This window comes from Lutra lutra, chromosome 2 (assembly GCF_902655055.1).
Source record: "Lutra lutra chromosome 2, mLutLut1.2, whole genome shotgun sequence".
NCBI lineage: Eukaryota > Metazoa > Chordata > Mammalia > Carnivora > Mustelidae > Lutra > Lutra lutra.
The window spans coordinates 120505720-120529308 of record NC_062279.1 but is presented as its reverse complement, the minus strand read 5'-3'; the positions used below and the strand labels follow the sequence as shown (position 1 = coordinate 120529308).

The 23589-nt window shown below is 39.3% G+C and overlaps 1 protein-coding gene across 1 annotated transcript in view; it reads left to right on the top strand.

Annotated features, from left to right (window-relative positions):
- The window catches only part of ANXA5 (annexin A5), a 30305-nt gene extending 7535 nt beyond the window's left edge, over positions 1-22770 (top strand). Inside the window, exons 3-13 of the mRNA XM_047718346.1 lie at positions 3482-3566; positions 5088-5182; positions 6301-6414; positions 8503-8593; positions 11327-11406; positions 12056-12112; positions 18046-18139; positions 19038-19133; positions 20678-20736; positions 20968-21090; positions 22235-22770. Of these exons, the coding sequence (XP_047574302.1) occupies positions 3482-3566; positions 5088-5182; positions 6301-6414; positions 8503-8593; positions 11327-11406; positions 12056-12112; positions 18046-18139; positions 19038-19133; positions 20678-20736; positions 20968-21090; positions 22235-22297 (957 nt within the window). The 3' untranslated portion in view covers positions 22298-22770. The remainder of the gene's footprint in view (positions 1-3481; positions 3567-5087; positions 5183-6300; positions 6415-8502; positions 8594-11326; positions 11407-12055; positions 12113-18045; positions 18140-19037; positions 19134-20677; positions 20737-20967; positions 21091-22234) is intronic.
- The last annotated feature ends 819 nt before the right edge of the window (positions 22771-23589 follow it).

Here is a 23589-nt window from a genome sequence, read left to right as displayed (position 1 = left end):
TTTTGCCCTACCCTGTTCTTAACCTCTTGATCTGCTTGCTAGCAACTCCATAGCCTATAAGCTGGAGAAAGTATGTTTTTTCAAAGTGAGTTTTTAAAAGCATGCTTAAAACAACAACAACAACAACAACAACAAAAAACCCATCATTTGTAAAATTGGAGTCCGTGGAGATGCTCACAATTGACTTTTTTGGTGTTCCCCAATCAGGCTTTTACCACCATCAAAGGCCTCCTCGTTACCAGGTCCAGTGGACCCTTTCACTCTTACCTCCTGTTTGACTTCTCTGTGATATTGGATGCTGCCTTTTCTTCCTTTCTTCCTGGAACATTTTCCCCCTTTGGCTTCTCCATGCCATCACACTCTTTGGAGATTTTGTTTTTGGGAGGCTGTGCAGCATCATGATTAATAGCCTGCAGTCCCATGGCCTGTCTTCAGGTTCTGGCTCCGCTGCTTGCTTGATGGTCACTTGGATGATTCCCCAAATCTTTCTAAGCCAATGTGTTTCTTCATCTGTAAAATGAGATGATCTGTGGGAAGTTCTGAACATCATGTTTGGCTCATTGCCACAATGAACAAATATTAGGGTCTCAAACCGGGGACTTGAACTCATGACCCTGAGATCGAGACCTGAACTGAGATCAAGAGTTTGGATGCTTAATTGACTGAGCCACCCAGACACCCCTTAGCTGCCATTCTGATTGTAGGGGACCTTCCCTTCTTTGCTGACTCTCCCTGACTAACATTGCCTTTTGTGATAGCCTTCTCACACAGCTCCAGTGACCACCTATGTGCTCTGGTAACTGACAAAGCCTGGTTCTTTTCTGTATGTCTGCTGGGGAGAAGTGTAAGACTAGTCATTCTGTTCCCCATCCAAAAAAGGAGTTATCCTAATTGGTTCCCTTCTGCCTTGGTTCTGTTACTCTCTGTCTCTTCCTTTCCATTTCCATTGACGTTCCTGACATCGATCAGGTCCTGTCTTCTTCCTGTGTTAGTTGTTTTTACAACAGCCTTCCTGTCTCCACTCTTGCCCAGTCCATTCCGTTGTCTCCACTGCTGCCCCAGTAATATTACTGTGCGTAGTCGACATTGTTCTTCCCTACTGAAATGTCCTCTAATGACTTCCCTTGCTTATGGGATGAAGTTGGCACTTCTTCTTCTTCTTTTTTTTAAGATTTTATTTGAGAGAGAGAATGAGAGAGAGAAGAGAGAATGAGCATGAGAAAGGGGAGGGTCAGAGGGAGAAGCAGATTCCCTGCCGAGCAGGGAGCCTGATGTGGGGCTTCATGTAGGACTTGATTCGGGACTCTATCCTGGAACTCCAGGATCACACCTGAGCCAAAGGCAGTTGCTTAACCACCAGAGCCACGCAGGCGCCCTGAAGTTCGCACTTCTTAGCATGGCTGTCCAGCTCCTCCTCCCCTCCCTCCATGACCACCATTTGCTTTTCTATGCATACTTAATGTTTGTTTCAGTCTGTTCGAACTCTTAATCCTTTGTTCAAAGCACTAGAAGTTTTCATTTTTTCATGTTTTTATGCATGCTGGATTATACCTTCCTGTACTTACCTACTTTTTTGAACCTGCCTTGGAAAATCACAGGCAACTTTCAAGACATTTTCTGGGAAATTTTTCTGATATCTTTTCTTTCCATTCTTCCCAATTCAGACCCTTTTTTATGTGTGTATGTGCCCTGATGAAACCTGTGTGCGTGTATACTCTGCTGCACTTGATTATTTATGTGCCTATCATGTTCTCTTGACTTTTAGAGATCATCACTTTTTCTTAGTACAATACTCGGCATGTGGAAAGCATTCTAAAAAATGATTATTGAGTGAATGAATAAACAGACAAGGCACTGAGTTACCTGTTGTGTCAGTCCTAGGTTCTCACACTGAGAGGGCCTGTGGTATTTATTCATTTTTCATGATGACATATTGGTGGTGTCTTCCTAATCAATTTGAAGTGGTCCTACTAAACAGGGAAACTGCAGTTTGACCTGAGAGATATGACATTCCCAATCCGTGCCAATTTTGGAGGACAGTTTTCTCAAATCTTATCAATTACTCTCTCAATTTACTATTTCTCTTAATTATGTTGAACCATATGAAATTGCCAGTTTTTCCTTGTAGGTCACTTTGCTTCCATGCATTATAATAAAGCACACATGATTATAAACCAGACAAGTGTTCTCAGCCCTTCCCCACCTTGTAGCTGTTTTTCCCTCAGTTGTATTTGTTTTTAAAAATTTTTTTTTTAAAAAGATGTATTTATTTATTTTAGAGAGAGAGAAAGTGTGTGTGTGAATCCATGTGAATTGGGGGAGGAGCAGAATGAGTGGGAGAGAGAATCTCTTAACAGACTTCTCACTGAGCACCGAGCCTGCCCTAGGTCTCCATCTTGTGACCCTGAGATCAGGATCTGAGCCAAAACCAAGAGTAGTTTGCTCAACCTACTGAATCACCCAGGCTCCCCTCTGTAACAGGAGCTTTGAAGGACTTCAAAAGCATTTATTAGTAAAAGTTTATGCTGGGATCCTCCTTTTATCATAAGATAAAAATTTAGGACTCAGTAGTCATAAAGCCTTCTGTTTCTCAAGAACTAAAGATACTGCAGATTTTGAGGGGAAAGCCTTAAAATATTTTGATGATTAAAAACACTACATGTATGATAAAATAAGCATAACAGGAAACCTTATGAAGAATGTCTTCCAATATATTTTTACAAAGTTCTTTTTTTTTAAAGATTTTATTTATTTATTTGTCAGAGAGTGAAAGTGAGAGGGCACAACCAGGGGGAGGGGCAGGCAGAGGGAGAAACAGGCTCCCTGCTGAGCAAGGAGCCTGTTACAGGGGCTGATAGGGTTCTAGGACCCTGGGATCATGATCGGAGCTGAAGGCAGATGCTTAACTGAGCCACCCAGGTGTCCCTACTTTTATAAAGTTCTAAGTTCAGAGATTTGGCATGTGAATTACCAAATATTTTTTTAGGCTTTATTAGGTTATCTTAAAAATCCCTAAGCAAATATAAGGAAACAGGACTAGATAAAAAGTTACGTAGTAAAAATACCACTTTGAGTTGAGTGCCTAGGGCAGTGCATCAGGTTTCAGTGCAGGTTCACCATGCTCCTCGATCAGAGTGGCAGGAGACTTAAGTGGAAGAAATCCTGCAAGGAAGTGCCCTCTGTGAGTCTGGGGGTGTCACCAGGGTATGTGGACACTGGGGGCAGTGCCCAAGGGACAAAGGCCCTGGGAGCCAGACCTTCCCATTAATGGTATTGCAGGTGGACCAGGATGGCTCATGCACTGAATTGGTTCTGCTAATCCAAACTGTAAGTGCTCCTCTTCCCATTTCAAATGGGGTTATCAAATTGTAAATTTATTTAAAGACTGAACATGATATAGAGCAATGGCTTGCTTTGTTATTATTTGCTTTGTCATATTGGTCATACCATGAATAATAACATGTTGTGTTTCCTTTCTCAGGTTCTTAGAGGTACCGTGGCTGCCTTCCCCGAATTTGACGAGCGGGCTGATGCGGAAACTCTTCGGAAGGCTATGAAAGGCCTGGGTAAATTCAACCTTCCTTTTGTTCTTAAAAAACAAAACAAAACAAATGTCAAAACAGATGTCACAACAAATGATATTTGTTTTTCCAAACAAAAAGTCACTGATTTACAGTAAGGTTAATTTTAGAATATTTTATCTGAAATGTATAAAGAGAGAGAAGATATATGAAGGCAACAAAAGAGTATGACTGATCGTCCCTAATATTCAATCTCTAGAATTGAACAGGAAGTTAAATTTGCCCTCTTTGTTTTTTAGCTTTTAGTTTTCCCTGGGATGTAGCTGACCACGTAGATAAGCAGACATTCCTGAGAGTGAACAGCTCTGCAGGGCTTTGTCCCCTTTGCCTGATCAGGAGTCTAGTTCTGCAGTCTCTTCTCTTTCCCCAGTCTTATTTATTTATTTATTTATTTATTCATTCATTCATTCATTCATTCATTCATTCAATTTGACAGAGATCACAAGTAGGCAGAGAGGCAGGCAGAGAGAGAGGGAGAGAGGAGGAAACAGGCTCCCTGCTGAGCAGAGAGCCCGATGTGGGGCTTGATCCCAGGACCCCTGGGGTCATGACCTGAGCCGAAGGCAGAGGCTTTAACTCACTGAGCCACCCAGGCAACCCCCAGTCTCCTTTCTAGCCACAGATCTACCTCTCATCTTGAGGATTTCTACAGAGAACTGATCCTCTGTCCTTAAGCTGCTTCTATACTAGGGTCCATGAATGGGGATCCAGCTTCTTCAAACTTGGCTCTGACCCCTTCTCTCTCCATTCTGAATATCTTGTGAGATTTCCTGTTGTAGCAGGATTAGTGTTAGCTTTCTGGCTGTGCACGCCCTTCCTTAGTATTCCAGCCCGCATGGTCAGTCTCAGCTCATGTTACTGCTCCGTGTGTTCTCTGACCCGGCCAGGGTAGGTTATCTGCTATTCATGAAAACCCTATATTTCCCTCTGCTGAGCTTTTCCCTCATTTTAAAAGCCTGTCCTCTTTCCCTGTATCATTGCCTAATAAAACTGTTCCATCCTTCCTGTCTCTTTTGGGTGTCATCTTCTCCATGAAGCCTTAACCAAAACTCCTTCCACCTGTTCGCTAAGAGAACCTCCTCTGAAACCCCATTCAGCACCTGGGCCTCTCCTGAGGCACTTGTAACATTCTGCCTTAGTTCAGAGTTGACTATGTGTTTTTTGTATTTTTTATGCTAAATTGTAACTTGAAGTCAGGATCTCTTTCTTCTCTCTTAATCTCCCACTCAACACCTGCCTCGTGAATATCCATTGTTTGAGTAACTATCATTGTGAGAAAAACTAGGTGCACTAAGTTTTTAAAAAGTCGGGAATATTTTTTCTACCTACTTCACAGTACATCAGGAACAGGGGATAATTTATATTGAAAATATAACATGTTATATGTTGTACATTTTATAGTTCAATAAATTAAGGAATCAAAATGACTGGGACGCTGGTCTCAAAGGCTATTGAGACAGTGGGCATGTGGGAGCCAAGATATAATTCTTCGAACATAAATTGCAGGCACTGATGAGGACAGCATCTTGACTCTGTTGACCTCCCGAAGTAATGCTCAGCGCCAGGAAATCGCCGTGGCTTTTAAAACTCTATTTGGCAGGGTAAGACTGCACTTCATCCTAAGTTAGAATGTGAGAGCCCTGATATGCTTTAAGATTAGTTGGAACTCTACGAGTATTCTTTTGTAAATATTATTTATTCTATTATTCTGATTTTACTATTCCTTTTCTCTTTTTAAATTTCTTAATTATCAGCTGTTGGTTTCCAGTGCTCACCCAGCTTAGCCCCATAATTGTTTTTCCTTGCTTGATGCTACAGAAGGGCCAGAAAATCCCCTGGTGATAGCTGCCTGTCTTCTCGCCTGCTTCCTGCTCAAGACTGTGTTATTAGCTATTTTCTAGACATAGACCTGTATGCTAGTCTGTTTTATTGTGACATAGCTACAGTCTTGGTTCCTTGTGGAGTGATATTTTAATAAATGAGTTTTTAGTTCATTGATTTAAATGCTCTTATTTGAGTAACAGCTCAAATAAAATTTGTTACTTAAATGAATTACTGTGTGTATGAAAAACTTAAACATAGTTTTGTTATTCTGAAATTTTATGTTCATCATTTAATTAAGAAACAAATGCACAGCAAACTAACAAATAAAAAGAGTATTCTGAACATAATTTCTGGTTTCCTGTGTGCTGAAACTGAAATGGTTAGGGCAGACTGCTTTTCTTCTCATAATTTTCTACACAGTTTCTCCATGGTAGCAGCTGTTTCTCAGTAGTCAGGAGCGTAATTATAAACACAATTCATCGTGATTGGAATAGTAATAGATATTGAAAGAAAAACTTGTTTTGTCATTTGTAAAAATGCATTTATGATTTTATTTTGGGAAAATGTTTTTTAAAGATACATGTTTCTCAGAACGGTGTTTTTAAAACTATCTTTAACTGACTTTTGTTCATTTTTTAACTGTTGAAGTTCAGAAAAATGTTTCTTAAAAACGAATACCTTGACCCATAAGTGTCTTTGTTTTAGCTGAAGCTTCAGGTCAGCTGTCAAAAGTACATTATTCAAACCTGGGTTTTTGTTTAACCCACATGTCTTTTTTCTACTTGGAGATGGCAACATAAATAATTCATTTGTGCAAAGGGCTATGCTTTATATTTAAGAAGACTCCCCTTGAAATTACTGCTTGGTTAACAAATTTGTGTTTTCTGTAATTTAGGACCTTCTGGATGACCTGAAATCAGAACTGACTGGAAAATTTGAAAAATTAATCGTGGCTCTGATGAAACCTTCTCGGCTTTATGATGCCTATGAACTGAAGCATGCTCTGAAGGTAAAAGAATTAGTGAAAGGAGCATTCTTGTCATGAAAACTATTATTTTGTGTTGGTAATTATACTTAAAATTTTTTGAGTTATTTCTGTGAGGGTTTCTTGAGGACAAAATTGTGTAGGAGGCAATAAGAAGGAAAGGAGGAAGAAAATGACAAGTGTGTGATATAATTAATCTTTTTGTATAGTTAAGTCAGTAATAGTGGCTGTTTAAAATTTTAATATTTTTTTGTAGCTCTTTATGTTTTATCTTCATGCCTATTTTCTGATTTTTGAGATGTGTTTAAAAAATGTTACAGGTTAAGTATTTTATCTTTTAAAATAGAAAGTTGCCCAATTATGACACAATAATATTGTTCATTTTAGGAAGAAAAAAAAAAAAAACTCTACAGAGAGAATTTTCAGACAGGAAGGATTTTCTAATACCCTTTCTGTCTTTCCTGTACTTCTAAATACTAAAATGTATATATAATACTAAAATAGTAGCTGATAGTCTTTTTTTTTTTTTAACATTTTATTTATTTGACAGAATACAAGTAGGCAGAGAGGCAGGCAGAGAGAGAGGAAGGGAAGCAGGCTCCCTACTGAGCAGAGAGCCTGATGCGGGGCTCGATCCCAGGACCCCGGGATCATGACCGAGCCGAAGGCAGAGGCTTTAACCCACTGGTAGCTGATAGTCTTATTGTAATTTCATTGTAACAAATAACTAAATATATATTCCCTTGACTGGTGTTTGGAATATTGTATAAATATGACTACATTGAAGCATTTGTTTAGACTTATGGGACAGGAAGTAGTACAATCAGTGGTAGATTTTGAATGGGCAAAATGAGATTCAACAACAAGGAGATAATATAACAGGGATTCTTACTTATGGAGTGAAAAGAGAAGAGAGCTTATCAAGTGAGGAGTTTTTCTGTGCTTATTCTCTTCATTTTCTTATAGTGCTGCTTTTGGAATAAGCAAAACCTCAGCTTGTTGAAAAGGGGCTTTTTGTGGAGTACTTCTGAAATGTCAGTAGTAATTTAAAATCTGCCAGTGCATAAACATAGGTTTTTCAGTGATTTTTGAAAAAGAAACAGATATAAAGAGAGTAAGGCTTAAATATGCCATTTTTAAGAATTAAGTTCATCTCTGTCCTTGCTTGTAGCTTCTAATTTAGCAGTGTAGATAGACTTTTATCATCAGAAAAAAGAAAACCAACTAAAATTACAGCTAACCTTTGAACGACGTGTGTTTGAACTGTGCATATACTGATGTTTTACAGCACAGTATGGTTACTATATTTTCTCTTCCTTATGATTTTTTGAATAACATTTCTTTTCTCTATCTTACTTTATTTTAAGGATACAGTATGTAATACATATAACTTATACAATATATGTTTCAGCTGTTTATGTTATCAGTAAGGCTTCTGATGAACAGTAGTAGGTTCTTAGTAGTTAAGTTTTTGGAGAGTCCAAAATTATATACAGATTTTCGACTTGGAAGGTAGTCATTGCCCCTAACTTCCACATTGTTCAAAGGTCAGCTGTACTTTCCAAAAATCCAGCAGGCATGTTTCAGTTCCTCTATACTGATCCAGGTCCTAATAACTAAGCAATGCTACATTTATTGTTTACTTTGGCACAGAACTGGAAATTCCATGGAAGACTTAATTTGAGGGCTGGGGCTTTATGCTTTGAGATACAATTGTTTAAGTATCAGTGCTTCTCTGTAAATTTCTGTAGTTTTCATTTTTACTCTTTCAGTCTTTTTAATTTCATGTTTCATTAACATGTTTTACTTTTAAACTATTTAGAATGAAACTGATAAAATTAAAAATTTACATGATCTATTATGTGTCATATATCACGTACATGTAATAAATATTTTTCATTAAACAAAAAGGGATAAAATTATCTTTGGAGAGCAAATTAATTGGAAATTTTTTATTTCTGTAACTAATACAACTTGTAAACAAAGAAGTGAATATTAACTTGGATAATTTATATATTATATTTATATAACTAGGCAATTTGGGTAATTCTAGGAAAATAACTCTTTAATCTTATTGACATATGTTCTCATTAAAAACAAATTTCCAAACAGGGAGCTGGGACAGATGAAAAAGTACTGACAGAAATTATTGCTTCAAGGACACCTGAAGAGCTGAGAGCCATAAAACAAGTGTATGAAGAAGGTAAATGTTTGGAATTACATTTCCCCTTCATCTTCACTGTCACTTTTTTACTTTTGTAAAGTGAGTGCAGTTCATAGTTATGAGGCAGGCCGTTTGAGATTGCTAAATGAACGAAGGAGCAAATGAATGAATAAGCAACGTTTATGTGTAATAAGCTTGTTTCTCCTTCAGTAACGAAAAGACTGCTTTTTACCAGACCTGTACCTATTTTGGTCCTTAAGGGGAGCTTCTGATGAAGATGGGAGTTTACTTTAACATAGAATTTGCAACTGGTGGAGAGACATACGGGTTATTTTTATTTTACATGAACTTCAAGATGTAGGTGGTTTTTCTTCCAGAAAAAAAAAAAAAAATCAGTTTCTGTTGGTAGAAGTTAAGAGTTATCTAAAAGGCCCTTTTGGAATTTGGGAAAGGACACCGTGTCCAAACCAGATTTGAAAATGTTTGAGAAAACGTGTTCGTTTTAGTTAATGGTAGTACTTGATTGAACACTTTGCAGTTTAATTTTTCTCTTTGGTGTGCCTTACTTTTTTGTGTGAAAAGAAATCTATTATTTCAGGGGTGCCTGGGTGGCTCAGTGGGTTAAAGCCTCTGCCTTCAGCTCAGGTCATGATCCCAGGGTTCCTGGGATTGAGCCCCGCATCGGGCTCTCTGCTCAGCAGGGAGCCTGCTTCTCTCTCTCTCTCTCTCTCTGCCTGCTTCTCTGCCTACTTGTGATCTCTGCCTGTCAAATAAATAAATAAATAAAATCTTAAAAAAAAAAAAAGAAATCTATTATTTCAGTCTGAAGTATATTCTGTGAATGGAGCCAAGAAAATGAAATAAAAAGTCAAGATAGAGTGTTCTTTCCTCATCACATTTGCTGTACCAGACTCTTTCCCCCATCTGACTGAGGAGGAGCGGACCATTGAGATTGTCCGCTCAGTCCTCAGACCAACAGGCTGAGTGCCTTCAGCTAGGAAAATGGGTCCCTGTCTTGGTATTACTGTATTCATCTTGGAAATGACCTTGTAACTCAGCAAGTCAGAACAGTGTGGAATTTAAATAATTAACTTTCTGAAGTGATGACTCTTTCTCTCCTGCTTCTCTTTTTATAGTTGGATAGGTCCCCACCAGCAAGGCAGAGGGGATACCTGTAACTTAACTGCAGAAGATCACCTTTGAGTTAGTTGATGTAACGTTCCGAGACCTCTCCGAGGATGTTGACATGTGTGAGGGAGCCTTTGTTTGCAGGGTGACAGACGGGGTGCTGTCGCATACTACGCACTAGCTGTGTCTGGTGGTGCCCAAGCTGTCACGAATGACACAAAAGGTGCCCATACCATAGCTCCTTCCTCAAGGAGTTTACAGTGTCTCTGGGGTGACGGGATTTAGAAACTGACTGCAGCTGTTAAAGGGTAGTAAAATCCAAACTAAAGTCAAATACCAAGAAATGTTTAATGTAAGAATTCATTTAGAGCAGAGAGGTCATCAAGGCTTTTGATGTTAGGACAGGCTCTGTGGTGCCGTGAGACAAGGTTTCAAGACAAAAAAAAAAGACAAAAACATTTTTGGCGTGTGTGTCCCTCTCTGCAATGGCAGGGGATTGGAGTGAGAACAGTGTATGGAAGTAGTGGAAAGAAGCTAGATGTCAGGGGGCTACATGCATGTCTGGTGTGGAGATAAACGAGTCAATGCAGGCTACGTTGTCCATGGTTTTACGTGACTGGGTGAGAGCTTACACCCAGAGGTGGTGTAAGCTCCCGAATGGGTGGTGGAGTATTCAAGGGACAATGAAGGAGGAAGGAAATTGAATCAGGTGGCTGATTAGTAAGCTATAGTGTGGGGAGGTAAGCTAGGCAGTTTTGTCCCAGCCTAGGTGGGCCAGTGGTGGGAGGTGTGACAGGGATAGATGAGAGGGAGCAGAACTATTTGATTTGAAGGGATTTGATCGTTAATCAGATACAGGTTTTGTAGTACACAAAGGGATAGACAATTCCTTCAACATTTGGGATTTGGGGAACTGGTTGAAATCAAGATGGAGCTCTTCTAGACCTTTTAAAACAGAAATGTCAGGCTTTTAAAGTTTGTCTGCTTTCAAATAATGATTAAATATTTAAATGTCTTAGAGCTGCCTTCAGTAGCAGCTCTTTGAGACTTAGTGAAGAGGCTTGTAGACCTTTGTAGATACCAGTTCTCCCCTTTGCTGTGGCCTCATGTGGAATAACTGGAAATAGAGGTGGGAAGGGGCATATTCTAAAACTCACTGCTCTCTCTCAGAGTTAACTTTATTTGCTGCAGAGGGAAAAAAAAATATTAGAGGAAAGAATAACTATGCCTAAAGAAAGAAAAACTCAGAATTTTAGAGGACAGAAGAGGACAGAAACTAATCATGTAAAACATTTGAAAGACAGCATTATAGAGTTTAGAATTATGATCAATTATATGTTAGAGGTCTTCCTGTACCATCACACGTCTCCAGAGTAATAACTGCATTGGTTGAGAGCTTTTCTAAATGGCTTGGTCTGGATTTAGGCTGGAATTGAGTGCTTTTTGGAGACTTTAATTTGTTTTCTACCAGCCACTCATATAAGCATTTGCCTTTAGTCTTTAGCGCCCTCAGAGACGAAGTAGAGAACATTTATACTAATCAAATATTCCTTCCTTTACATCTCTTCCATTTGATTAATGGGGCGGGATATCTTTTTTTAGTTGAAAGAAGCTAAAAATAAGTATGAAATTATTCTGTTGCAGAATATGGCTCAAGCCTGGAAGACGACGTGGTGGGGGACACGTCAGGGTACTACCAGAGGATGTTGGTGGTTCTCCTTCAGGTATTGGGTGTAGACTGTTTAGAGTTTGATTTAAAAAATCTGAAGCTGGAGTGGTCTGAATCTAGTTAAGTAAGGTCATTTAAAATTCTTTAATCATTTCTCATACTTGCTTGATTGTGGTTGCATGTTGCCTGTGTTGGTTTGTGTTTCAGAATATCTGACCTGAACTCTTAATAGCTAGCTAACTTTTGGGATTTGTTGGTTTGTTTGTTTGTTTTTTATTTTAGATATCACTATTCTCTTTCATTCATAGGATTTAAAATTAAGAGGGTCAGATTGGTTTTGAACAGTGCTGTATGATGATGTGAAATATTGTAGAATTGCTGTCTAAAAAATCTTTCTCTTAGGAATAAGAGAAAGAGCCTGATGTGCACAGCCATTAGGTGGAACCAGTTTTCCTTTTGAATAAAAATGCTCATGTAGGGGCACCTGGGTGGCTCAGTGGGTTAAAGCCTCTGTCTTCGGCTCAGGTCATGGTCCCAGTGTCCTGGGATCGAGCCCCGCATCAGGCTCTCTGCTCTGCAGGGACCCTGCTTCCACCTCTCTCTCTATCTGTCTGCCTCTCTGCCTACTTGTGATCTCTGTCTCTCAAGTAAATTGAAAAAAAAAATGCTCATGTAATTCATTGATGTGACGTTGTCTCTCATAGGCGAATAGAGACCCTGATGCTGGAATTGATGAAGCACAGGTTGAACAAGATGCTCAGGTGAGATGGGATATGTGGGACTTTACGATGACATATGAATGAGAAAAAATCCACGCTAATGGGAAATCATAATCTGTATTGTGATAGCATCTACAAATAATCTTACTTAAGGGCCCTTTACAAATCACAAGACTCATGTAAATATATTTTTCTCATTTTGATCTGGCCAGATAAATATTTTGTCCCAAAAGGGAAATGAAATAAAATGAGTTACATCTAAATAGTGAATTTTACCTAGATATATTTTTTTTGTGATTATGGAAGTTCACAAAATAGATAATTTTACCGAAAAACATAGGTATTATTGATTCCACTGCCAGTGAGGCAGTAGGTGTCTTGGCAGGAGAGGATAAAGAAGAAAGGATATAAGGTATTTTAGTGGTAAATGGTGTTTTAATAGGTAGTAGATTATAAAAGTTATTGTAGTATTTGGGAATTCTTCCACTTTTTTTTTTTTTTTTAAGATTTTATTTATTTATTTGACAGGCAGAGATCACAAGTAGGCAGAGAGGTAGGCAGATAGAGAGAGAGGTGGAAGCAGGCTCCCCGCTGAGCAGAGAGCCCGATTCGGGGCTCGATCCCAGCACCCTGGGATCATGACCTGAGCTGAAGGCAGAGGCTTTAACCCACTGAGCCACCCAGGCGCCCCCCACCTTTTTTTTGATAGAATTCTATAAGATTGTTCTCTTATCAGCTGCTTTTTAGTGACTCCAAATGGAATTCTGTACCTAAGTGGCTTAGGTACAGTATAGTGTCACTATGGTTAATAAGTAATCAAATGTTAACTATAGAGAACAAACTGCTGGTTACCAGAGGGGAGGTGGGCGGGGGTGCGGGGGGCAGGTGGAGGGGTGGGTAAGATAGGTGAAGGGGTTCAAGAGTACACTTCTCATGATGAGCCCTGAGTAATGTATAGAACTGTTGAATCACTATATTATACACCTGAAATTAATACAACACTGTTAACTATACTGGAATTAAAATATGTTTAAAACCCGTAAAAACATATATAGTCAAATGTGGGAAATAAATATTAGGAAATTTGAAACATGAGACTTGAAAACTGGAAATTGGTAATAAAAGAATTATTTGCATTCATAAAATCACATACCAAAGTCCTGTCTCTCTGGTCACATGTTTCAAGTAATATACAGTTCTTTTTTCTTTTTTTAATAATTAAAATAAAAGATTTTATTTATTTATTCATGAGAGACAGAGAGAGAGATCGGCCGAGGTAGAGGGAGAAGCAGGCTCCCACGGAGCAGGGAGCCAGAGGTAGGACTTGATTCTAGGACTGTGGGATCACGACCTGAGCCGAAGGCAGTCTCTTAACCAACTGAGCCAGCCAGGCGCCCCAAGTAATATATAAGTCTGATAGTTAGTCATACACCACTGGAAAAGGAAGAGCCATATTCACTCCTCCAGCTGACTGTTCTCTAGGAAACAACCATTGGCTGTGTAATCTGAATTTGTTAATAGGAAAGAGAGAGCATTATTATTCTTTTGGGTGGGTTGCTTTTATCCTGGTTGCAGAATGCCGTCATCTCTGTACCTAACTGGAGACAGAACGGAGGCAAACGCACATACACTGAGGACTTTCTATGCCATATTTGATGCTTCTCTCACCATCCTCCATAAAATTCAAACCTCTTGTGTCATGTCCCTATATACAACCTTAAAACTTCGGTGGATCCCATTATCTCATAATAAAGTTCAAGCCCCTAAATGTGATTTTTAAGCCCCTTGGTTACCTGTCCCTTGCTTTCTTAGGCCTCTAGCCTCTCTTGCTCTCTCTCCACCTGCCCCTTCCTCCACCCATTCACCTGACTGCTTCAGGAGTCAGTCCTCGGGTAGGTTACTTTTCAGGTGTCCCTGCGTGACTGCAGTCCAGCTGCCATATACCGAAGCTGTCTGTTTACCTGATGGCCTGCCCAGCGCACTCCGAGCTGTCTGTCCAGTTTGTAGCCTCTGGATCTAGCATGTACTAGGCTCTCAGTATCTAACTGGTGAGTGGATTAGTGTATAACTCTGAAGAACAGGGGATGATTTCTCTTTTATAGATAAAGCAACGGAGGCTCAGGGATTTGAGAATCAAGCCCATGGCCCCCACTGACTGGTAGTGGAGCTGGGATTACCTGGGCCGTCTAACCCCAAAGCCCTTTCTCTTTCAGTTAGACAGCAGTCTGTTGCCTGTTCGTTCCTCTTGCCCATTGCCTATACCATATAAAATGTTTATTAAATATAAATTGGAAGTACAAATCCAGACCAACTCTGCCTTCTTGGAGGAAGAAATTTACCTCCTTGAGGAGAAAGTGGTAGATCAGCTCTTCAAAACTATACTCTCACCTATTGGAGACAACCTTATTGCTTTCCAAGCATTAATTACTCGTGGGCTTTGCTGGAAACTGTGATTCTCACACTCTGAACTCTTTTTTTTTTTTTTTTCACACTCTGAACTCTTAAGAGTGGGAGTTCTAGATACTTTTTGGTGGTCATGGTGGAAGAAGCCAACATTAGTAGTCTCAGATGACTGCAGGGAGGTCTGCATTAGTAGTCAGTGAGACGATTTCCCAGCACAATGAGAGCATGGCTGCAGTGTGAGGCTAGGGAGTGCAAACCGTGCGTTTTTTACCTCATTCTCATTGATTTCTGTCCTCAGAGCACTCAGTGTAGAGCATTGCTTCTCAAGTCTGTGTGAATCACCTGGGGATCTCATTAAACTGCAGGTTCTGACTCAGTAGGTCTGGGTGGACCAGGGAATCTGCATTTCTAACAAGCTCTCAGGTGTTGCCGCTGGCATCTGGGGACCACACTTGGAGTACCAGTGATGTACAGGTGTCACTTACCTGTTGTGCAGAGGATATGACCGTTCAGGACTGTGAAGGGGAAAGTTTATACATCTGAAAACTGTTTTATGAAGTTACTTTAAAATATCCCTTGAATAGAAGTGAGGTTTTCCTTACCCTTTCCTTGAGCAGGAACAACCTAGAATATGCTATGCTGGCTATTAGTCTTGGATTCTTTAAAATGTATTATTGGGGCCCCTGGGTGGCTTAGTCAGCTGGGGGTCCAACTCTTGATTTCTACTTAGGTCTTGATCTCATGGTCTTGAGATGGGTGGCCTCAGGGCCTGGGGCTCCGTGCTCAGTGGGGAGTCTGCTTCTCTCCTTCTCCCTCTATGCCTGCCCATTCCCTCTGTTCTCACGCTCACCTGTGCAAGTACGTACAATCTCTCTCTCAAATAAATAGATAAATCTTTGGGAAAAAAAGTACTATTATGAATAAATTCAGCTGGATAAAAATAATTATCCTTTTGGTATTATGAAAAGGTATACATCCATTTCTTTCTTGTACCAAGGGCAGCTGGACTGTTATCACTAAGGGGAATTTCAGATTTCTTAATTGAGAGTAAGCTGAGACAAACAAAGGGTTCTTTCGTAAGTTTTGAAATTTTTTCTCTACTGATACCTGGCATAAGAGGATTCCTTTTATTTCAGGGATTTGATAAGCCACAGTGAGTCATTTACCTGGGAATTTAACATTTTATAGATAACCTACTTTACTTTCTTACATTTTTATCTTTATTTATTTATTTATAGTTTATTTTTTCTTACTTTCTTATATTTTTAAGGTGAGAAACTGATTTTCCCTCCTCCACCTCCTCCTCCAAATCCTCGTTTCCTGATCTTGGAGAGCAACCTGAACTTAAAGGGGAAGGTGGGGCAAAAGGGAAGGAGAAGGCAATCAATGTTTACTGAGTACTAGCTATTGATTTCCTGACATTGTTTGATGCATTCATTATATAAGTTACATCATCTCCAGTAATAACTCTGTAGAAATATTATTCCTACTCTAGGTATTATTAAGTATTAATTATTAAATATTATTCCTTCACTCTAGGTGAAGATGCTGAGCCTCAAGAGATTAAGTAACTCATTTAAGATTTCACAGATAAAGATGAGGCTCGGATCTTTTTGACTTCAAAACCTCTGTCCTTTGCACTGAACTGGAGGTTATCCAACGATATACAGCCCCCTGCGAGGGAAGTGGGGAGGGTGAGGAGGTATGAGGGTCTGTCATCCGGACCTGCTCTGGGGATAGTCAGCACCCTCATTGAGAAGAAAGCACTCTTACATTAAAACAAGATGAAATAAAACTTTCAAATATTGTTCCACATGAAGATTATCATTACTACTGCATATGATTTACTTAATAGATTCAGAATAGATCTTGATCTCAAACATAATTCTTTCAAGAAAATAAAGAGTGTATAGTTTAAAATAGCCATTTCACAAATTATTCCATCTAACAGGCTTAACTGCTATACCTACTAGAGACGATTTCAAGAAATATGGAGTAGTTGTTAAGAAAGGAGTGATTCAGCAATGCTTGCAGTATAGTAGGGAGTGCACCCTCTTTTTTGGGTGTTAATGAGTGTGTATGTCTTACCTATGTGTAGAGAACATATTGGAGGTGGTAACCAGTATCTTCAGAATATTGACATTCATGGTAATTTTTTCTTATTTGTGTTTTATCTCTTGTACAAAATTCCTCAGTGAACATGTGTTATTCTTGTTATTAGATTTAAAAAGTTATTTTAAGACAGGTCTTTAATACCATAATGTAGTTCTAAAGTTGAGATACTTACATGCCTTTCATAGGAGCTCTTTTCAGTTTTGAAGAACATGCTCCCATGACCAGGATTGATAATATTTTTATCATTAAATTAATTTTAAAACTGAGTATAAAGATGTGACACGTTTTCAAAATGCCCTGGGAATACAACAAAAAATAGATATACATCACCAAAATCTACATTCTCAAACACACTATGATCAAAATTTCTACATCCAGACACGTGTTATGATCACATCACCTTCTGTCCTTACTTGGTTTGCTGCTTGTGATCGTAAAAGCACCTCCAAGTAGCAGGCTCAGCAAATTGCGTTTGTCTTGGTTTAATAGGTGTATTTGCCTGGAAATGAACAAAAGGGTAGTGTAGACATTTTAAAGGTTGATATGGGGGCACCTGGGTGGCTAAGTGGGTTAAAGCCTCTGCCTTTGGCTCAGGTTATGATCTCAGGGTCCTGAGATTGAGCCCCGCATCGGGCTCTCTGCTCAGCAAGGAGCCTGCTTCCCCCTCTCTCCCTGCCTGCCTCTCTGTCTACTTGTGATCTCTGTCTGTCAAATAAATAAATAAAATCCTTAAAGGTTGATTTGTTGGGTTTTAATAAATTATCCACATTTCAGTAAGTGGAGTCAGGTTTAATGATAGTGTTTGTATATAATTTTATTTTTTCAGCAATATATGAACACAAAAAAGCATGTATTTTCCATGTAAAAAAAGGGAATGTGGACACTCAATCTATTCAACAAGTATATATTAGTTGCCTACTGTGTGCCAGGCATTGTGCTGTACACACAACCTTTTAAAAATTCGTTGTGATCTTTTAGAAATGTGAAAACTCTTTGTAGCTAGTTTTGGTTTAACTGCAGTTAAAAAGAGAAAATGCGGAGTTTATTTTTTGTCATGTGTTGCTGAACAGCTACCGAGTAAACAAAACAGAAAACAGTTTAGCTCCTAGTTACATTCTTTTCCAGTCTGTAAGCGGATGTGTCAACAGTGAGGTCATCCGAAGTTTCCACCAACCACACCATTACCCCAAAAGCCTAGAAGTATAGGAGACATTTTGGTAACATTTAATCTTGCCCCATTGCTGTGATTTATCACTTTGACTCGTTAATCTTCTGTGCACAGTTCTGTGGTGAGCTCCAGAGTAGCTCCAAACTCACCTCACTGCGTTCAGGAAACATGAGGATTGAAAAGTATAAGGTGATGAATCTTATGTACGGGGAGTGGCACACCAGCCTACCTCAGAACCTGGAAATGAGGTGGAGAAACGGTTTCCTAATCGAGGTTGAAATCTTCACAGGCTTTGTTTCAGGCTGGAGAATTGAAATGGGGGACAGATGAAGAAAAGTTTATCACCATCTTTGGGACACGAAGTGTATCTCATTTGAGAAGGGGTGAGTGACAGGAATGTGCGTGGTACAGGTACTTTGGTTAATTTTGAAAATGCAGGAGCCAGTATGCCAAAATATGTGCTTTATAACAGGCACTTAGCTGAGTGAGTCAGGTTTTATATTTCTTCCTATTGGTAACCTTGAAAAAATCTCAAAGTTCTCTTCACTGCTATTGCAGTTTTTACAGAACTAGAGATCCTTAGTTTCCCCCCTTTACTGTCAGTGTGATGAGGAAGCTGGGCCTCTAGATCGTGACTCTCATAGTCACTAATCACTTAGCTACGGCTCACTTCAAGCATTTCTTCCTAAATAGTGGCACCCACGATCTCATTTTTGGGTTCTTGTGGTATCGGTGGGAATGAGTTCAAGTGACAGGAAACCCTATACTAATCGGGGCTTTAAAAACTGGCTTTCCTGTAGGAAGGATTCCTTGGCTGATTCAGCAGGACCTGAGTGGGCTTTTTCTGTTTCTCTGCGCCACTGCCCTTGGTGTTTCGGGGTTTTCTTTTTTGTGCTCTGTACCTCATTGTCGTAGGATGGCTACTGTAACTCCAAATTTATCAACATTAACAGCAAGAAGAAAAGAAAGGGATAAACTAATCCTATCTGTTTATCACTATTACTAAGGAAAGATTTCTCAGAATCCTCTGCAGCAGATTTACCTTTGGGTCTCATTGGTTATAACTAGTAAGTAGAGGCTGGGAACTCAGTGAACAAAGAACATTTATAATCCATTGTTTAGAGCCTGGTATATTGCTGCTCTGCCACAAAGTCAGGGTTCTGTCAGCAAGGACAGAGGGGAGATTTGTGTTCCATGGGACAAGACCTGGTTAGAGTAAGTATCTTCTTTCTGTACAGAATGATCCTTACATGACTCAGAAATCATTTTCCTTTTTTATAGTGTTTGATAAATACATGACTATATCAGGATTTCAGATTGAGGAAACCATTGACCGAGAGACTTCTGGTAATTTGGAACAACTACTCCTTGCTGTTGGTAGGTAGTTTTACAATGAATCTAATATTTATGTTGTTAAGAGCTCAAGTATTTTATTCAGTTGAAGCTGTATCTGAAAATAACCACTTCTTGCTTTATGAAGAGCTTATTATGATACTTGAGTGAAGCACACTCCCACATTTCCAACTCAAAGTCTGTTCTAATGTTGGAAATATGTGATTATCTGGTTAGTTCATCTAATCCTATGGAAATATGAAAACAACTGTTTATAAAAATCATTTTGAAGCTGTATTAAAAACACATTATGAATCTGAAGTGTGGGCAATATCTCAGGGGCTTATAAATACTATTTCTGATACTGGGTAGAATTTTAGTATCCTTTTGAATATTGTCCTCACAGCTTTGAGGCAGACTGAGAAATTGGCATCTGAGGTAGAAAAGTATCTTTTGTACGATGGAAGATACGACGATGGTGGTTTTCAGATTACTTTGGAAATTTATTTTAGTTAAATAGAATGATCTGGAAAAATTGGAGAACCGAGTTCATGCAGTTTATGGTAGTGTTACATGCTATCCAAGTACAGTGAGTGAGAATCTAGTCTGTGAGTTCCCAGGGACCCTAGTTTTCATATGGGTTTGGAGTGAACCTCTGTCTGCTGTTTCTTCGGAGTATTTGGCATTGAGCAAGAGTTTTTGTGCTGTCTTCTGGAGAATAAGCTAAAGGGGTCCATGAACCGGCACTAATAGTAGCCTTTGATTTGACTTCCACAGTTAATGAATTTTAATAGGAAACTTTCAGACAACTCCTTCCTTAGAAAACACTTAAAATAATGGCATGTTTAGTTCCTGTTTGAGTTTTGTTTAGGCACTGGAAGAGAGAGGATAACTCCACCCCCTCAATCATGGATTGTTATTTCTGTATATGAAGGAACTTTTCTATTGATAGTTTCTAAAGCTGAGCTGACTGAGGTCTGAGCAGCCCTAACACAGAGTAGATACATTCATGTTTAGGGAAGATACTTTTTTTTCTGTTACCAGTTTATCTGGGTGTCTCTGCTGAATTGGGTAAATCTTATGCTGCTCCATGCGAATCATGGATTATAAGCGTCTGGAGAGACTGCCTGGGGTAAGATTACGGAAAGATAGCCCAAGATTTGTCACAGATTAGATGGAGTGGGTACTTTGTGCTATTTGCTTGAGTGTGTGGATCGAAAACTTCCAGGACGTTTGTATGGTTTCCTGAAGGTGAAGAAGGTTGTGGTGTAACAGCCCGGGCTGCCGAACTGTGATCGCAGAGAGGTGCTCAGAACAGAGGGGCGTTGAAGACCTCACACGCCCGTCCTACACGGCTCTCTCTGCAGAACTCGGAACCTTCAGGAAATTCCAGCCTGGTTTCTAAAGAAATACTTGGTGAATGAGGAGATCAGATCTGCCTGCCAACGAGCAGTTTTTTTTTTAGCTGAGGTTGTTTTTAATGCTTGTAAATAAGTAGAGCAATAAGCAAGAAGCAAGGTTTTATTTTTAATCACTAATTCTTTTCCTGTCAGTACAGCGTCTGACCATCGTATTATTTATTTCCTTAGTGAAATCTATTCGAAGTGTACCTGCCTACCTTGCCGAAACCCTCTACTATGCCATGAAGGCAAGTACATACCTTGAATCTTCTGTCTAATTAATTTATCTTTCTAGCTATCTTTCCTCTGTGTATTATTTGGATTTAAATGATAGCTTTGGGGTTTTTAAATTTTCCTTAAAACATGCAGTTCAGTTCTACCAAATTGTTCTTCTTTATGGATTCATCCTAACTCAGGGGAGTTTGATGCTGTGTTTGACATCGAGAAACAACGTGCCTCCCTTTTCTTCTTTCTTACAGGGAGCGGGGACCGATGATCATACCCTCATCAGAGTCGTGGTGTCCAGGAGTGAGATTGATTTGTATAACATTAGGAAGGAGTTCAGGAAGAATTTCTCCACCTCTCTTTATTCCATGATTAAGGTAGTGGAACCTTTCTTTAAATTATGGTCAGAAATCCAGAGCACACCAGATAATAGCATGTAAAACACAGATGGGAGAACCCACTTGTTATGTAAAGTTTCAAATTTTAGTGGCGTGATTAGAGCCGGGACTTACAAAGCTTGGTTTATGTTCCTAAAGTACAGATGATGACTCCCAAGCGAAAGATTGGCTCTCAGTGAGCTTAGGAGCGTTATTTAGAAGCGGTGACAGATGAATCATCAAACCCAGCGCCTGACCCCAAAGATAATGTGTGTGTTCTTTCTCTCTTGTATCAGTTCCAGCTGTCTTTATTAGTTCCTCCTTCCCTTCACGTTGGCCTTTCTTTATTCTCTGTTATCACCTTGTCTCTGGTATTAGTTCATAGTTCAGGAAAGAACCAACAGGGTCCTATCAGAAATAAGTTAAGAGTTTAGGTATTACTATCATTTTTTGTCTTTTAAAAGCAAGGGAGATTGTGGCCTATACTTAAATATGGCTTAAGTCCTTTTGACTTTCTTCTCTTTCGTCCTTCCTTTTCCCTCCCTCTCTTTCTTTTAATAAAAGGGAAAATGGGCCATACGCAAATCAGATCTCTGCTAAGCAAGCTTTGAACTTTGTGTGTGTGGTGTGGCTGGGCTGAAGGGCACTGGGGAGTTCTCGCATTCAGTCTTTACTTGAAACATTAATTTATCACACATATCTGTGTAAGACAAGCAGAGGTAAAGCCTATCTTGCCCTCTGTCTTTGAAGCAAAAACACAACAGCCACAGAGTCCCAGGATTGTCTCCCATGGCCAGACGCATAGTATGTGATAGTAACTTATAGGTTTAGAAAGCTTGATTTGAATGTCACTGTAAAAGCTTCCTTGTTCTCTGCGTTACCAGAGGGAAGAACATACTTCATTTTCTCAGAGCTGTGCTTTTAAGGGGTAAAATGAGAAAGTTAAACATGTGTTACGTTGGTAGGAAACTCCTTGTGTAACATTCCTGATGTGAAAGTCACATATACAGAGATTATCCACTTGGGAGAAAAGTCACACGAATAAAACTTGTTGCCAGACTCTTAGTTTTTTTTTATTTTTTATTTTTTATTTTCTGCGGCTTCTGTGACTCATGGAAGTTAATGGAGTACATTTGGGTTTCAGGGTGATACGTCTGGGGACTATAAGAAGGCCCTCTTGAGGCTCTGTGGAGGAGAGGACGACTGAGGGAGCAGCTGTGGGGGGATCCTGTGCGGTGGTGCCTGTCCCGCCGCCACGACCTTCCTTCGCATCTCACTGCACTTCGTGTATGCCAGTGCCTGACACATTGCCTTATTCATACTAGCATGCTAATGACCAAAACATACATGTCACAGAAGAAAAATAGTGGTGCTTCTTGCTGATGTTCAGTAAAGCTCTTTCTCTTGTATGTGTAGTACTGAAGCATACTTAATGTTACTAAAGTCTAAAGTCTGGGTCATTTAGATTTTCTTTTAAAAGATCTGACTGCTTTTAGCCTTTTTAAAAAAACTTCATTTATATTAAATTGATAACTGTATTTCCTTAATCGGAACCTTAGCTTTAAAATGATGAGCTCTGGAAGTGTGATTAATCAAGTTTGCTACTAAACTAAACCTGAAATGTTAACGGTGGTTGCATTCAAAAGATTAATGAGAAATAAACATTTCCTTCCCGCTGAATCATGTGTGGGTGTGTGTTCAGAAAACATTTTTAAAAATTATTTTTATTGGACTTTGATACAAGGTTACTTTTAGTTTCCCGTGATTTAGTTTCTCTGTGCTGTGCTCTCCACAAGTGCCACCAGCTGTCAGCATATAACACTGTTCCAGTATCATTGACCAGAGTCCTTATGCTGCATTTTATGCCTACGACTTTCTCATGCCATCACCGGGGGTCTGTATCTCCCACTCCCCTTCACCTAGCTTGCCCATCCTCCCCACCCCACTCTCCTCTGGTAACCATGACCTTTGTTCTCAGTACTTATACGTCTGATGCTGTTTTTGTTTGTTTGCTCATTATTTCTTTTTTAGGTTACACATGAATGAAATCATTTGGTATTTGTCTTTCTCTGTGACTTACTTCACGAAGCATAATACCATTAATAATGATACCTTTTTTCAAGGCAGTCATTGACCGTGCTGTTAACCAACAACTGAATTTATAGTTGGCTTTTGGGTGATAAACTTGAAATACAGCTGTATTCCTCTGCATTGTGGAATGAGGAGACGTTAAAGGGGTCTCCGGTTTATTTGTAGCATATTTATTTGGTCATCAGTTAAGGCAATGCTTACGATGCTAGGTGCTTAGTAGAAAAGCTATCTTAAAATAACCTAAAAATGAAAAAGAAATAAATAAAACAACCTAAAAAGTCAGAATGCTACTTTTCTCTTTCCTATTTTCAACTTGATTTTCCAGTTTCATCTGCTGCGTTCTTTGGGATAAAAAGGCAGGCAATATCTGTTAGAAAGAAGCAGTTTCTCTATGTTTACCTTTTGGTT